General features: G+C 40.5%; 1 protein-coding gene across 6 annotated transcripts in view; it reads right to left on the bottom strand.

Moving 5' to 3' along the window:
* The window catches only part of VTI1A (vesicle transport through interaction with t-SNAREs 1A), a 354592-nt gene extending 339293 nt beyond the window's left edge, over positions 1-15299 (bottom strand). For all 6 annotated transcript variants that reach the window (XM_063102244.1, XM_063102245.1, XM_063102246.1 and 3 more), the window contains exons 1-2: positions 15058-15299; positions 6906-6964 (exon numbers count right to left, since the gene is read on the bottom strand). In XM_063102244.1, coding sequence (XP_062958314.1) covers positions 6906-6964; positions 15058-15151 — 153 coding nt within the window. In that variant the 5' untranslated portion in view covers positions 15152-15299. The remainder of the gene's footprint in view (positions 1-6905; positions 6965-15057) is intronic.
* Positions 15300-15355: the final 56 nt, after the last annotated feature.

The raw sequence follows: 15355 nt of genomic DNA, 5'->3' as shown, positions 1-15355 counted from the left end.
TGGGAGAACTGCCTCTGTTTCAATCTTTGAAGTAGTTTGTAGAGAATTGGTGTAAATTCCTCTTTGAATGCTTGGTAGAATTCTGCTGTGAACCCATCTGGTCCTGGGATTTTCTTTGTTGAGAGCCTTCTGATAACAACTTCAATCTCTTTTATTCTTATTGGTCTGTTCAGATTTTCTACATCATCTTGGCTCAGTTTTGGTACTTTGTGTGTGTTCAGAAATTTATCCATTTCCTCCAGATTTTCAAATTTGTTGGCATATAGTTGTTTATAGTAGTTTCTAATGATTCCTTGTATTTCAGAGGAATCAGTCGTAAGATCACCTTTTTCATTTCTAGTTTTTTATTATTTGGGTCTTCTTTCTTCTTTTTAGTTAGCTGTGCTAATGGTTTGTCAATTTTATTTATCTTTTCAAAGAACCAACTTTTTGATTCATTAATCTTTTGTATCATTTTTTTGGGTTTCAGTTTCATTAAGTTCTGCTCTGTCCTTAATGATTTCTTTCTGTCTGCTAACTTTGGGTTTGGAGTGTTCTTGTTTTTGTAGTTCTTAAAGGTGAAGTATTAGGTTGTTCACTTGCCATCTTTCCATCCTTCTGAAGTAAGCATTTAAGTCGATAAATTTCCCCCTTAGTACTACTTTTGCAGTATCCCACAGGTTTTGGTATGATGTATCATTGTTTTCATTAGTTTCAAGAAATTTTTTGATTTCCTGTTTGATTTCTTCTTGGACCCATATGTCATTAAGTAGAATGCTGTTTAATTTCCATGTGTTTGTATAGTTTCCAGAATTTTGCTTGTTATTGACTTCTAATTTTAATCCATTGTTATCTGAAAAACTACATGGGATAATTCCAAGTTTTCTGAATTTGTTGAGACTTGATTTGTGACCTAACATATGATCTATCCTGGAGAATGATCCACGTGCTAATGAGAAGAATGAATATTCTGAGATTGTTGGATGGAATGTTCAGTAAATATCTGCCATGTCTAATTGGTCTAGAGTGTTGTTTAGATCTTGTGTTTCTCTGCTGATTCTTTGCCTAGATGATCTGTCCAATATTGATAGTGGGGTGTTCAGGTCCCCTGCTATTATGGTATTAGTGTCTATTTCCTTCTTTAGGTCTAATACAGTTTGCTTTATTAATCTGGCTGCTCTGACATTGGGTGCATATATATTTATGATTGTTATGTCTTCTTGATGGATCAATCCTTTTATCATTATGTAGTGGCCCTCCTTATCTCTTTTTATGGTTTTTAGTTTAAAGTCTATTTTAGCAGATATAAGAATCGCTACTCCAGCTCATTTTTCATTTCTGTTCGCATGGTAAATCTTTTTCCATCCTTTCACTCTTAGTCTATGTGAGTCTTTAAAGGTGAGGTGGGTCTCTTGAAGGCAGCATATAGTTGGGTCCTCCTTTTTAATCCAGTCAGCCAGTCTGTGTCTTTTGATTGGGGAATTTAAGCCTTTTACATTAATAGTTGTTATTGAAAAGTACTGATGTACTCCTAGCATTTTATTGATTTTTGTTTGGATGTCTTAAGTGTCTTTTGTTTCTTTCTTTCTGATTTAATGTTTGTCTTCTGTATTTGTTGATTTCTTGGGTTGTAGATAAACTTTTTTTTTCTTTTCGTTGTTGGCATTTTTATTTTACTAGTGGGTTTTGATTTTTCTTGAGTTCTTATGGCAGTGGTAGTTATATTTCAGGTACCAAACCCAGTACTCCCTTGAGAATTTCTTGTAAGGGTGGTCGTGTGGTAGTGAACTCCTGCAGTTTTTGTTTGTATGAGAAATATGCCACTTGCCCTTCATTTCAGAAGGACAGCCTTGTGGGGTAGCGTATTCTTGGCTGGCAATCTCTGTCTTTTAGTATTTTGAATATATCATCCCATTCCCTTCTGTCTTTTAGGGTTTGTGATGAAAAGTCTGATGTTAGTCTGATTAGGGCTCCCTTATAGGTGACTTGATGCTTCTATCTTGCAGCTTTTAAGATTCTCTCTTTGTCTTTGCATTTTGCCAATCTGACTACAACATGTCTTGAAGAATACCTTTTAGGGTTGAATACATTTGGGGATCTTTGAGCTCCCTGAGTCTGAAAATCTGTGTCTTTTCCTATACCTGGGAAGTTTTCTGCCACTATTTTGTTGAATATTTTTTCAATGCAATCTCCTTTTTCCTCCCCTTCTGGAATACCCATGACTTGGATATTTGAGCACTTATGGTTGTCTGATACCTCTGTTAGATTTTCTTCAATGTTTTTAATTCTTTTTTCTTTTTTTGTCTGTCTGTGTTATTTCAAACAGCCCATCTTCAAGGTCAGAAGTTCTCTCTCCTGCTTCTGCAAGCCTGCTGGTTAAACTCTCTGTTGTGTTTTTTATTTCATTGAATGAATTCTTCAGCACGGCAAGCTCTGCTACATTCTTTTTCAGGGCATTGATTTCCTTACACATTTCTTCTTTTGGGTCCTGTATACTTTTCCTCATTTCATCATGTTGTCTAGCTGAGTTTTCTTGTATCTCATTTAGTTTCCTTAGAATTATCACTCGAAATTCCTTGTCAGACATTTCAAGGGCTTCTTGTTCTATAGGATCTAGAGCTTGAGGGTTATTACCCTTTGGTGGTGCATTTTCTTGATTTTTCATATTTCTGGTATCTTTCCTTTGATGTTTAGTCATTGTGGCAAGGGATTTCACAGTCTACTTGTTTGACACTATTATTTGGCTAGGATCCTGGCAGAGCTGCCAATTTGGCACCGCTATGTCAGTGCCTGCTCGGTCGCATGCCAGCGCCTCAGATGTGTGGTCGCCATGGGTCTCGGTCCTCTCCGGGGACACCTGTCTAGTCAGCGTGCACTTGGACAGGCTGGGGATGGGGTCCAGTGGCGGCGAGGCCTACCTGCTTGGTTGCGCACTGATGCCTCAGGTGCATGGCTGCCGCAGGTCTCGGGCCTCTCCAGGGGTACCTCTCTGTTCAGCGCGCACTTGGCTAGGCTGGGGGTGGGGTCTGTCAGCTGCGAGGCCTACCTGTTAGGTCACACGCTGGCGCCGTGGGGCGCATGGTCGCTGTGGGTCTTGGGCCTCTCCGGGGGTGGGCGGCTCTCTAGTCGGCGCGCACTTGGCTGGGCTGTGGATGGGGTCCAGCGGCGGCAAGGCCTACCTGCTCAGTCTGACCAATTGTACTATTTATTTATGATCACCCTGGTAACCAGAAGGAAGAAGTATCCTGATTGATTGACTGCTCTGATATGTAAAAAGTCATTTTTTTTTTTTTTTTTTTTTTACATGAAGGCCAGGAAGCATGAGAGCAGCAGTTGAATATAAAAAGAAAGTAAGATTTCTGGTCAAGATGGCAGAATAGATGGTCCCCAGCCTCACTCTCTCCCACAAATCAACCAATTTGCAACTATAAAAATGCAACATCAGCCAAGCTGGGGCCACTTGAGCTCAGGGGAAGAGGAGGAGAGACCTATGGAGTTCATGAAGGCAGGAGAAACCACGATGAAAGAGAAAACTGCTCAGAGCTTTCAGGCTGCAGCTGCTTTAATGCTGGAGCTGCTGGGCACATGGAGCAGGAGCCTGCAGAAGCCACAGTTGTACCCTTCAGATGTAGTTGCTTGGAGGCGGCAGGGGAGAAGAGGGCCTCGGTGGCCCCCAAGACAGCAAGACCACTAATAGGGTTCCCGTGAACCCATGCAGGAGTGAGAAACCAGAACAGCTGAAAAAGGGGAGCCATTCAGAAGCCAGTGAGTCAACACAAGGGACAGATGCAGGGCCCGCCCCATGGGAAGTGTGTGTAGCATGGGCAATGTGGGAGACAGGCCCACCAGGAGAATGCTGGGACATGGCAAGTACAGCCAATCCTCCCCCTAATCAGTGCAGGACCACTCAGAGGAGACTGGTTGGGAATGCAGAATTGCACGGGGTACAGTTTGATGAAAAAAAAACACAGGCCCAGATCAGAGTTTCTACACAACCCTGGTACACCAAGTCTCTGGAGAGCCAGAAGTACCTATAAGGTCAACCGTTAAACCTTGAGCTGCACAAAAAGACTTCCCTAGGGAAACAGCAGCAAAGCAGTAATTTAGCTCAACCACACAGCTCAAGTGCTGGTTCCCACAGAATGTTCCCCTGTGTCAGAAGTAAGCAAAGGACAAAAAATTAATTCCAGCCCAGGCATACCATGAGTACCCTGGGGCCCACCAGGGACCCAGGAACCCAAGGCTTGGAGCCAGAGACCAGACCCCACTCCCACATCGAGGCACAGCTCCAGCACCTCAGGGCCTGCCCGGGGGCCTAGGGCATGCAGCCAGGGACTGGACAGCCTGCCCACAACCAGGCACTCTGCACCAGTGCCTCGGGGCCCACCTGGGAACCCAAGGCTTTGAGAAGAGGAGCAGACCCCCCTCTCACAATCAGGCACATCACACCAGCACCTTGGGGCCTACCCAGGGACCTGAGGTATGAAGTCGAGGACCAGACCCCCCTCCCACAACCAGGCACACCACACCAGCACCTTGGGGCCCACCCAGGGACCTGAGGAATGGAGCCAGGGACTGGATCCCCTCCCCCTGCAACCAGGCACACCACCAGTGCCTTGGGGCCTGCCCAGGGACCCAAGGTATGGAACAGGGGACCAGACATTCCCCACAACCAGGCACACTGCCAGCACCAAGGAGAATGCCAAAAACATCACCTAGATGTGGGTGGCCCAGCACAGACACCACAATAACCATGGCTGCTGCAAAAGTGGCTGGACACCACAATGACCGTGCAGATGGTCCACCAACCACTGGAGTGCATTGACACAAGGAAAGTTACCAGCAGAGACAGAGAAACGAAGAGGACGTCTATCTCCACAAAGCCCATTACAGAGTGACAGAAGAAGTATCCGCTCTATGATAATATTGGGGGACCTGACCACACCTCTCAGCATAGACAGATCATCTAGGCAAAAAATCAAGAGAGTAACCATTCTTTCAGAAGGAGAGAAGAAATCTAGGGTAATTAGAGGGGGGAGGGGGGAGAAACAGGGGGATGAGGAGTGATTGGACAAGGGGCATAAAGAATAATTATGATTTGTAACAATATATATGCAAGTAATATTGATTTGATCAACATATCTCAATGTTGAACCCCCAAAATATGTATAACCAATTTTGATTCAATAGAATTTTTTAAAAAAATAATAAAAAGAAAGTAAGGAGAAAAGCATTAAAGAAAAAAACTTTCAAAAGAGAGGCAAACATTAGACACTGTGGGGATTAGAGGAAAAGCTGTCATGGTAGAGACAGTGATAGCAGGCAGCAGAGATCAGAAGTAGACCTTAGAGGGTATGGAAAGCATCAGATATTCTGATGGCCACAAAAGAAACAATGACAGAGAAGAAAGAGCTACAGCTCTGCAGCTCCATGCCTTAGCACACACAGGAATATCTACTATGCAGCGGGGACAACAGCCACCTCCTCCTACATGCCCCTCAAAGCAGCAGCCCCTCCTCTATGGTTCTCTTAACAAATATTGGTCAAACAAGCCTGGGAAATGCTCCAGTCTCTATCTGCCCTCTACAGTCCCTTCTTAGGGATTCATAATGCCTTCTAGCCTACTTAAGGGCCCAAAAAGTTCTATAGAAAAACAGCAACCAAAAAAGACGACAACCCCCAACTCTGTTTAAGGTACAGTTTCCCAAACTTATTTGAACAAATAATACCAGTTAACAGAAACACACTTTGGGAAAGTGTCCTAAGGATATCAGTAAGTAGTAGTGACAGAATACCAAGTAGTGCCCCTCAGTATTTAGAAAAGCAACACACTTATTTAGGATGACAGTACACAGTAACAAGTTGAATCACACTTGCAATACTTGGCTTTTAAAACCCAAAACTGGGACACAATACATTTTAGTACTTTTTGCTCCCTGATTTACAAATTTATATGAAAAAGTAGTGAATGAGCTAAAGCTCAGGGTTTAACATATCTAGGTACAAATCCTTATTCTCCCACTTAAAATGATGTGGCACCTCAGACAAGCTACTTAATCTTTCTAAGCCCCAGTTTCCTGCTCTACAAAATGGGAGTGATAAGGGCTGAGACTCATCTGCCATTGTTCTCTCATGCCCCTACACATCTTGCGAAGTCTGCCAAAAATGTAAGGTCCTGAGCACTCTGAGCCAGTTTTTAGGGCTGTGTTTGCAGGGAGTAACCTTGGGGGAGAAAATAACGTGTCCCTCTGGGACAAAGAGTAGGCTTGCTCACAGGCTGCACATTTCCCAGGCTCTCTGTTCCTCTCCTGTGAGTTATCCTTCTGCCTTTGTAAGCATACATCTAAGACTTCCCCCATCACCCTTATGGAAACTGGGGCTAGGGACCTGATGCAACAAGGCTGAAACTCTGGTCACTGCTTTTACTCTGAATAATAAATGTCTTTTGTCTCTGACGTAGGAGTCTCATATCTTCTAGAAGCATTCATGAAACTGGGCATTTGTGAGCTTGCATGTAGGGGAAAATCTCAGACCTTTCATATGTTTTGACAAATAGTATTTGTTGCACAGAATTTTTGAGAAAACTAAATATTATAAAGCAAGTAATATGCTTAACCCAGTGTTGGGTACCCAGTATGCCTTTACCAAGCATTAGCTATTTATAACTATTATGAAAAGTATTATGAAAGAATAGAAATTAGAGGTAGACATTTAATGAATCAAAAATAATAATTCTTATTAAAAAGATTAAGTCATCCCAAGAAGTTGTTAAAGTCTCCTCAATTTAAAAACTGAAGAATTCTGAACTATAAAATGTTAATCAGTAATGTTTCACATTTCCACAATGTATAAAACAGGTGAAAAGAAGGCACCTGCTTGAATGGCTCTGGTGGTGTGTTAAAATATATCACTAAGTCTGCACATACCAGTTCTTTTGCTTCTTCAAGCTGTTTCTCCACATTTGCAACCATCTGTTTCTTCTCATCTGAAATAAACAATAATATCAAGGAATTGCTAAGGATACAAATAAGTTTAATATTTAAAAACTTCTATTTTATATACCTTTCTCCTTTCTGATCAATCAGATTAGAGAATAAGCATATCATTCTTTGGTGGGTTAGAAACCACTTTAAGCCATTGATTCTAGGCTATCTGGAAATATATAATCCTATAGAGTACCTAATTATTAAGAGAAGCCATGTATTTTTTAGAGAGAACAAAAAATTATTTTGTTCTTTAGGTGAGACTAGGTCATCAACAGCAGATTTAGTGGTGTGGCCTGAGGAATCTGCAAAGTCTTAACTTTAATAAATTGGGAATAACTGATTTATAAATGTAATTTAAAAGTCACATGCAAAAACACTCCCTAAGAGTGGGCAAGATCTTACAATCCTTTAAAAAACTTTTTTAATTTCAGAAGTATTAATCAAGTGTAATGGAAGAAATATTTGAAGTCAGAACTATTGATTCCAAACCCAAAGCCACTATTTTAATCACTGGTTTGATTTTAATCACTATTTTGATCCTGGGCAAGAAATAGTTTTTTCTGAGACTCAGTCTGTACTCTCTAAAATGGAAATAACAAATATAGATTGGATTATTTTTAGCTCAAATAAACTAGATGCAAGTGAAATTACTTTTAAATTGTAGTGCTCACTCAGTCTCTGTATGTGGTTTATTTAAACTCTGTCATAATCGAGTTATAACCCAACTGTAATTCCCTTCTCTAGGAAGGACACGTCCTGGCAAATAACCTCGGAAAACCTTCCCATACCCCCATTACAAATCAATCAGCCCATCTCTTCACAGACCCCAGCTAAATTTTGTGCTAATCAAATTTATTAAACATTTATAGTTTTATCTGCCTAGCACCCTTTTCTTCTCAGGCAATAGCCTCCACTCTTCTGAGGCTCCCTCTTTCCCATGCAGGGCAATGGGAAATGCTATCTCCTTATATGCCCCTGTCTGTTTGGTCACAGTGACTTGGCAAGGGATGGACATCTCATCCTAGCTGGATTAATCTCAGTAGATCGATTTCTCTGGCTGCACTGGTCTCGAGAGGTGGGAGTAGGGTAGGCATATGACCTGAGGAGACCAATCAAAGTTCCAGAGCAAGGGGAAGGAAAGTCTTTTCCCTTCTCCTGGTAATGAGAACATGACCCTAGAAAGCTACTGGCATCCATTGGTCTAGCTCCAAGGACAAAGCAAGTTTCAATAGTTGAAAATAAAGACTGCATTTAGAAAGAAACAAAGCTGAGAACAGAGAGATACAGTTAGTTCTTGGTTCTAAATAACTGAAACAGCTTGACTTTATGAAAGCTTGACTTTACCATAGTTTGGTTTCTTGAACAAATGAATTTATTCTTCTTTATTTAAAATTGGGTTTTATGTCATATGGAACCTAATGATACTGACAGACTAATACAACCAACTAGAAAAGTCGTGAAGCTTGAAATGGGTACACCACCTGCTAGCTGACTAGCCCTTCAGGAGGATAGTCAATCCTAAGTGTGGAATCTTTAGTAGGAACAATTATTTTACTAGAATAATAATTAATACCCCAACCCCTTCCCTTTGTTATTCCCAAACTGTGCGGGGTGGGGTGGGGTAGGGTACATGTCACATGTTTGCATGCATTCTAAATATTTCTCCCTAAGAAAAATACATATTTGGAATTAGAATTCAGCTTGATTTTCCCTCCTTGAAAAAGTTAAATCTACATATGGCCAGATTAAAAATTAAATATTGACTCCAAATTTATTTGCTTCTGGCCTATTTCAATCCTTCCAACATCTCCACACAGTTATAGTAGAATAGCATTGATTTTTGTGATAGAGTGAAATACAAAACAAGACAAGCCCATCTTGGATCAAGAATAAGATTATGTATTTACATATCAGAAGGAACATCTTGTTTTCTTTAAGGTATTCAGTTGTTAGGAAAGTCCATGCCAAAGACTTCCAAAAATAATATGATCAGTTTTTCTCATTAACAAAACAAAACAGAGACGTCTCCCTTGACCTGTATTTCCCTTTGCTAGTAATATCTCTCTCCTTTCATCCACAGCCAATTTTCTTGCAAGCAAGGGTAGACTCTATTTCTCTTCCTCACCTCCCCATCCACTTCCTGTAATCCAGTTCCTGCCCCCACCATTCCACTGAAATGACTCTCATTGACATTAATAACTTTTCCATTGCCCAAATAGATATTTTTTGGTCATGTTTTTATTTAATCTTGTGGCTCTGACACTGCTCCTCCCATCCTGTAATTTTCTCCTCTCAGGTTTCCATGAACACTGATTTTATAATTCTCCTAAACACTTGCTTCTGTCTCAGTGTCCCCTCCCACAAATCCTCTTTCTCAACTGTTGATGTTCCTTCGAGTTCAGTCCTTGCTTTTCTTCTTTTATGACTATTGTCTATATCTCTAGGCAATTACATCAATTTTCAAACTATCATATCATGTATTTGTGATCCTAAGTCATTATCTATAATTCTGATCCATTTCCAGGACTCCAAGTCTTTAATCCGAATGTTTATGCCCATCTCCACCAAGATCACCTGCAAAACAGCCACTCCAAACTCTCTTCAGAAATCAACACCTCTTTAAAGCCTTTCCTAACCCAACAAAAAAGCTAATCTCTTGCTCTTACATAAAATACCTATAACTCTCACATAATCCTAATGATTTATCTCTCACAGTAATGGGTCTTACTAATCTTTCAGCTTGGGGGCTCTGGGAAGAAAGGAATCATGTCTTAATCACCTTTATAGTTCTAAGATCTAGCACTGAACCTGGCATAATCAGTTCTCAAAAAATGATGGTAAACTGAATGAGCAAAGCAGAACAGTGCAAGCATTAACAAAAGAAGCTATGTTACCAACAACCCTGGTATACCTGTCTCCCTCTTCCATTTAATCTTCCTACAATTTAGTGTTGATGAGATCACTTGAGCCTAGCAGTCAAGGCCCTCCACATTCAAGACCCAAGCAACTTTTTCAATTTTATCTCCAACTACAAGCTCTCCAGTATGTACTATATATACTAACCAGACAGACTATTCATTATGACCCAAACTAATTTCATTTTTTTCCTTCTCTAAACTTTTTTAAAGCTACCATTTAAGGTCCTTTGGTTGAATGCAACAGAACAGATTCTAGCTAACCTAAGCCAAAAAAGAAAATGTATTAGAATAATGTAGGGTGGTTCACAGAGTCAATGGGAAAAAATGAGCCAACAAGGTTGGGGAGAACAGTACCAGGGGTGGTTCAAGGCACCAGAAAGCAGGAACTCACTGAGAGCCTCTACTAAAGAAAAGTCTTGAGCAGCTTTAACTAGTCTCTCTTGGTTCACTCTGCTCAAAATTCAAATTCTCGGCAAAAATTCTCAGAATGTCCTTGCTTGGGTACCATGTTTATCTCTTAACCTGGAGAAGGCAGGACAATCTGTCAGTTCCACCAAGACTGGAGTAAGGCAGGTTGATTGTTCCTTAACGGAAAACTGAGGTACTGTTATCAGAAGATGGAATGGAGGGTGCTGCACACAGCAGATGTCCACTGCACCCATTTATTGCAACCTCTTAAGATACAGTGTTTCTCTGTTTCTGTCTGTCCAAACCCCATTTATCCTTCCAGGAGATCTCCTGGGACACAATCTCACCTCCTCTGAATTCCTAGAGCTCTTTGCTCTGCTCTAGTGAGCCTGATGTTCATAAGCGATTAGTTTCTGTAGTTTTTTCTTTGGCTTTATCTCCAGCTCCTCGAAGGCAGAAACCATTCTTGACATATCTTTGTCCTACCTCTGTATTTAGCACAGAGAGCAGGACATGGTAGTAGTTCACTAAATGCTTACTGAATGAATCAATCAGTTTGAGCATTTAGCAATATATTTGTTATTCACAGAGAAACTGAGTAAAAGAAAAATAGCATATATTTACACACACACACATACACGCACACACAGATAGATATAGATCTATAGATATATGCACATATATACACATATTTGTTTATATATGTGTGTATATTATTCAAAGATGAATAAAACACCATAAATGCTTAATTTTCTATGAAACATAACAGAACCATCAATAATAGCTGAAGTCTATTTTCACATATGCTCAACTGAAAAAGTTGGATTTTGCCCAGCAGCTCATGAAGCTGATTGTATGGTAGCCTGACTCTTACCCAGGAGCAGACTGTCTATGGAGGCAGTTAGTTCCTGAATTAGGACTGGAACCATCCCTTCAACTCCAACTCTCTAGAGCAATATAAACATAATGCATGTAATATATATGTAATTTAAAATTTTCTAGTAGCCACATTTTAAAAAGTAAAAAGAAACAAGTGAAATTAATGTTAATAACGTTTTTAGTTTTAACAATATTTAATCCAAGATATTACCATTTTACTATGTGCAATAGCCACATTTCAAGTGCTAATAGCTACATGTAGACATTACAACTCTAGAGCCACATATATTTTAAGCAGACCACAATATTCACAAGTAAACAAAGGACTCTTCTGAATTATTTCACTACAACCACCTTGCAAAGACAAGAGAAAAATTATAGAACAATGTCTATGGCTTCATGTGGCTACTTCTAGATGTCTTCCTAAGTCCTCCAGGGCTTGGCATAACTAAGCTGCTAGACTCAAGCATTTCCTTCAAGAATGGGCACCCGTCTTGCCCCACCACTTACACTTCTCTCTCCTGATTTACTCCTTGATATCCTGAGTTTAAAGCCCAACTCCAATTTCATATCCAAAAGTCTCTGATCACTCACCTCCTTTCAAATGCAGGTGTTCATCAAGAAAAATTCACCTAATTAGTCTGGGCACAGAAAGGAAGCATGAATTGAAGTCCAAGGTTCCTTGAAGAGTTCAATTAATATGACAAAGTCTGAAGAGCTAGGTCCTGGCTAACCCTACCAGCTGTTGTCTTCAGCAGCAGCAGTAATAGCACTAATAGATAGTTTATCACACACTTTTTCTGTGCAAGAACTACGCTAGCGGGTTATACGTTTTATTTCATTTGATGTTTACAGTATTGTAAGGTCAAAGCTATTATCCCTCCGCCCACAAATGGAGGAGGCAGGCTTAGAGAAGTGAAGCAATTTGCCCATGATTGTACATCTAGTAAGTAGCAGAACTTGGATTCTAAACATATCTGATAACATGTCTGAGTCTTAAGCACTTTGCCATATTTTCTTGGTACATTCCTGACTGTAGCCTCAAAGTGATAGGATTCACAATAGACCATTGATCTCTGTGAACCGTGAGGTAAGCAACTAATTGCAATCAACGAGAAACGTTAAATCCGGGAGCCTGCTTGATGTAATGGAAACTGCACCTGTGGAAAGTATCCCCTAGTTAGGAATTCATTCCCATTACCAGAGGAAAAGGAACTTCAGAATAAAGTATTAATTGTGGTTTCTGCTCATCCATTTTCCTGACTTTCCCACAGAACATTAAAAATCAATTTTTAAATACAGTGCAATAAGAGTGTTAATTAAGAAGGGACTTAGCCATCTCAACAGTCTAATTACTAAGATTAGTTAAGATTCAAACACTTTAAGAGTAAAGTCTTTTATTGTTTAAAACATATCACAAAGTAATTAATTTTTAAAAAATAAAGCTTTAAAATGTTCGACCTTTGCTATTCTCTTTGGAAGTTACACTTTAATACGTTGTACATGCACAGCAGAGAGTAAAGTTCATTTCTATAGACCCAACCCACTCCATTTCATTTTAAATAAGTTAACATGTTGAAAATGGACTGCTTTGGCTGGAAAGTTTGCTCTAATTTTTAACATTCTTAACTCAAACAAATTATATTTCTTCTTTTCTGCGTCAATTTTAGCTGAGCACCACACCACTAATGATGTCCAAAGATATAATTATATTTAATCATACTGTTTTTGCCATGGTTATACATATTAATTTCTGTTAGTCCACAGACATACATCTGAAATTCATAACTACATATTTTTCATCTTTTTCTATTTATCAATTAGAAACAGATAAAAAGGGAGCAAGCACACGTCATTATCAAGAAGAACACCACTGCATTTAAAAGAATTATGATTATTAAATTATTCAAGTCAGTGAGCATTTTTCCAGTGTCAGCAGTACAATCTCCTTTCAACAGTAATGTAGCTGCTGTGTTTGGGCCTTCCTTTATACTACAGCTAAGGAGAGGCATGGCTTTATTTTTAAGGTACTTAATTCAAATGTTTCCTTCTCTGTGGTAAGAATTGTTACATTAAATTATAAAAGCAAGAAAAACTCGGTTGTAACAAAATCTGTTTTCTTAGAAACAGCTGTTACAACTTTGCACCTGGGGATGACTTTGTTACTTTATAAAACAGCTTCCTAATACAAAAGCTGTTAGCTCAAACAAAGAAATGTTTCTACTGCTAAAACGATTACAATTGAAATGAACAAAAATCCAACTGAGACCACAAATCCTGATATTCTGAGGCTCTGGGACTCAATTCAAAGGAATTAGTCTCCAACAACAACAACAAAAATCAAGATGATCTTGGGCAGTGGAGAAAAGCAGAACTGAAGAGAAGAGGCGAGGTGATGTGTCATGAAGTGATGAGGCCATCAGCCACTTTCTCCACAAAAATCTCCCAGGCAGCAGAATTTGGTGGTTTATGCTACCTTGCTTCTCTCCTCTTGTTCCCTTACTTGGACTCAGAAACCTCTTTAAGACATCCTCCACCTCCTCAAAACTAACTGGGACTTCAGGAGATGAGTGGGGTGTAAGTTCAGAGATCCTGGCTCCAAGCAAATATCCCTATTAACAGAAAATAGGTGGGGGGGGGGGGAGAAAAACAAAGAAATAAAGGAAGAAAATTATTTATAAACACATATGTTTTGGGGGAAGTAGGGAAAGGGAAAGAAGAATGACAACTTAGGTCCAGGAGAAATTATTGCTGGCACCCAGGACTTGACTGAGAAGGTGGGTAAATGAAGGTGCCCACCAGTCCACAGATCAATGACAATCCCCTTTTCTACACTTTACACCCCAGAGTTAAGGTAAGACCAAGTCTAGCAGACCAATGACAGTTCAATTTCACTACCAAAACAACCAAAAAGTAAAAATCTTATGCATAACTAAATACTCAGATCTGTATTTAGAGAAAGATAAATTCTAAAACAACATCTTACAATGGTCACAAAATATCATATTTATATTCATCTGCTTATTCACTTAAACATTTTCCTGAGCCCCTAGTAAGTAAATATCAAGGAAATAAGAGCTCCCACCTTCACATAGTTGACATAGCATGGAAAGTAAGACATGCTAAAACACAAAAACAAACAAAAGCATTTCTGGATGGGAGATGTGTAATTTTAAAAGTGAGAAAATTATCCTGTACTGAGTTTTACATAAAATTGGGTTATAGGCCCCAAAGAATGATGAGAAACGAGAAATGGGGGTGGGAGTATGAAAAATACTAATGATAATAGCAGCTAACACACAAGAAAGGGTTTTACATATATTATATCATTTAATCTTCACGACAACCCTACAAGAGAGGTACAATTCTCCCCATTTTACCAAGAGAGTTGAGAGAGGTTAAGACACTTGCCTAAGAGACACAACTTCTAAATGGCAGAGTTGGGATTTGAATCCAGCCACCCTGGCTCTTAACTCTGTCTTGCCGCATATAATATCATTATTACCGATACAACAACGCCGCTGTACACTGCAGGTCCATGATCTAGATACTTCCAAACATTTTCTTTGGATACTGAAATCTCTGTATTTTACAAACGAGAAAATTAAGACTGAGAGAAACGTTCCCAAGGTTATAAAAGTTACGAGGCTGTGGAGTCAGAATTCGCACCCAGATGGCTCAGATTCCGAAGGCTCTTTCCACTGTACTCCACAACCCAGACTGGACTCTCTACCCTCAACTAAGTAAGCCGCATCCCTCCCCGGGGCCGCCGGCTACACCCACTCCAGCCTCGAGCCTCCAACACACACTTGCTCAGGCGGCGTTCCACCGCCCCCAGCCTCCCCACTCTCCGGGCCACCCACGCCCGGCCGAGGCAGGGCTCTCACCAGGCGGGAGTCGCGGGACCCTCGCAATCTTGTTAGTGATCTCTGCAGAGAGCACTGCGAAGTCCTGCTCGTAGCCTTCGAAGTCGGAAGACATGGCGGCCCCGGAGTGACTGGCCCGGGCCAGAGCTTAGGTCGGGGCAGGGACCGCGCGGGTCGAGGGGGCCGCAGTGTAGGGACCCCGGGAGGCACCCTCGGGAGCAGAGCGGAGAACCGGGGACAGCTCCCAGCACAGCCGCTTCCTGGTTGTTCGTCGCAATCTCCGTCCTCCGGAAATTGAGTTGGGTGCGCTTTTTCTTTT

Source organism: Cynocephalus volans, chromosome 7 (assembly GCF_027409185.1).
Source record: "Cynocephalus volans isolate mCynVol1 chromosome 7, mCynVol1.pri, whole genome shotgun sequence".
Lineage (NCBI taxonomy): Eukaryota > Metazoa > Chordata > Mammalia > Dermoptera > Cynocephalidae > Cynocephalus > Cynocephalus volans.
This window is presented reverse-complemented; position numbering and strand designations above follow the sequence as displayed.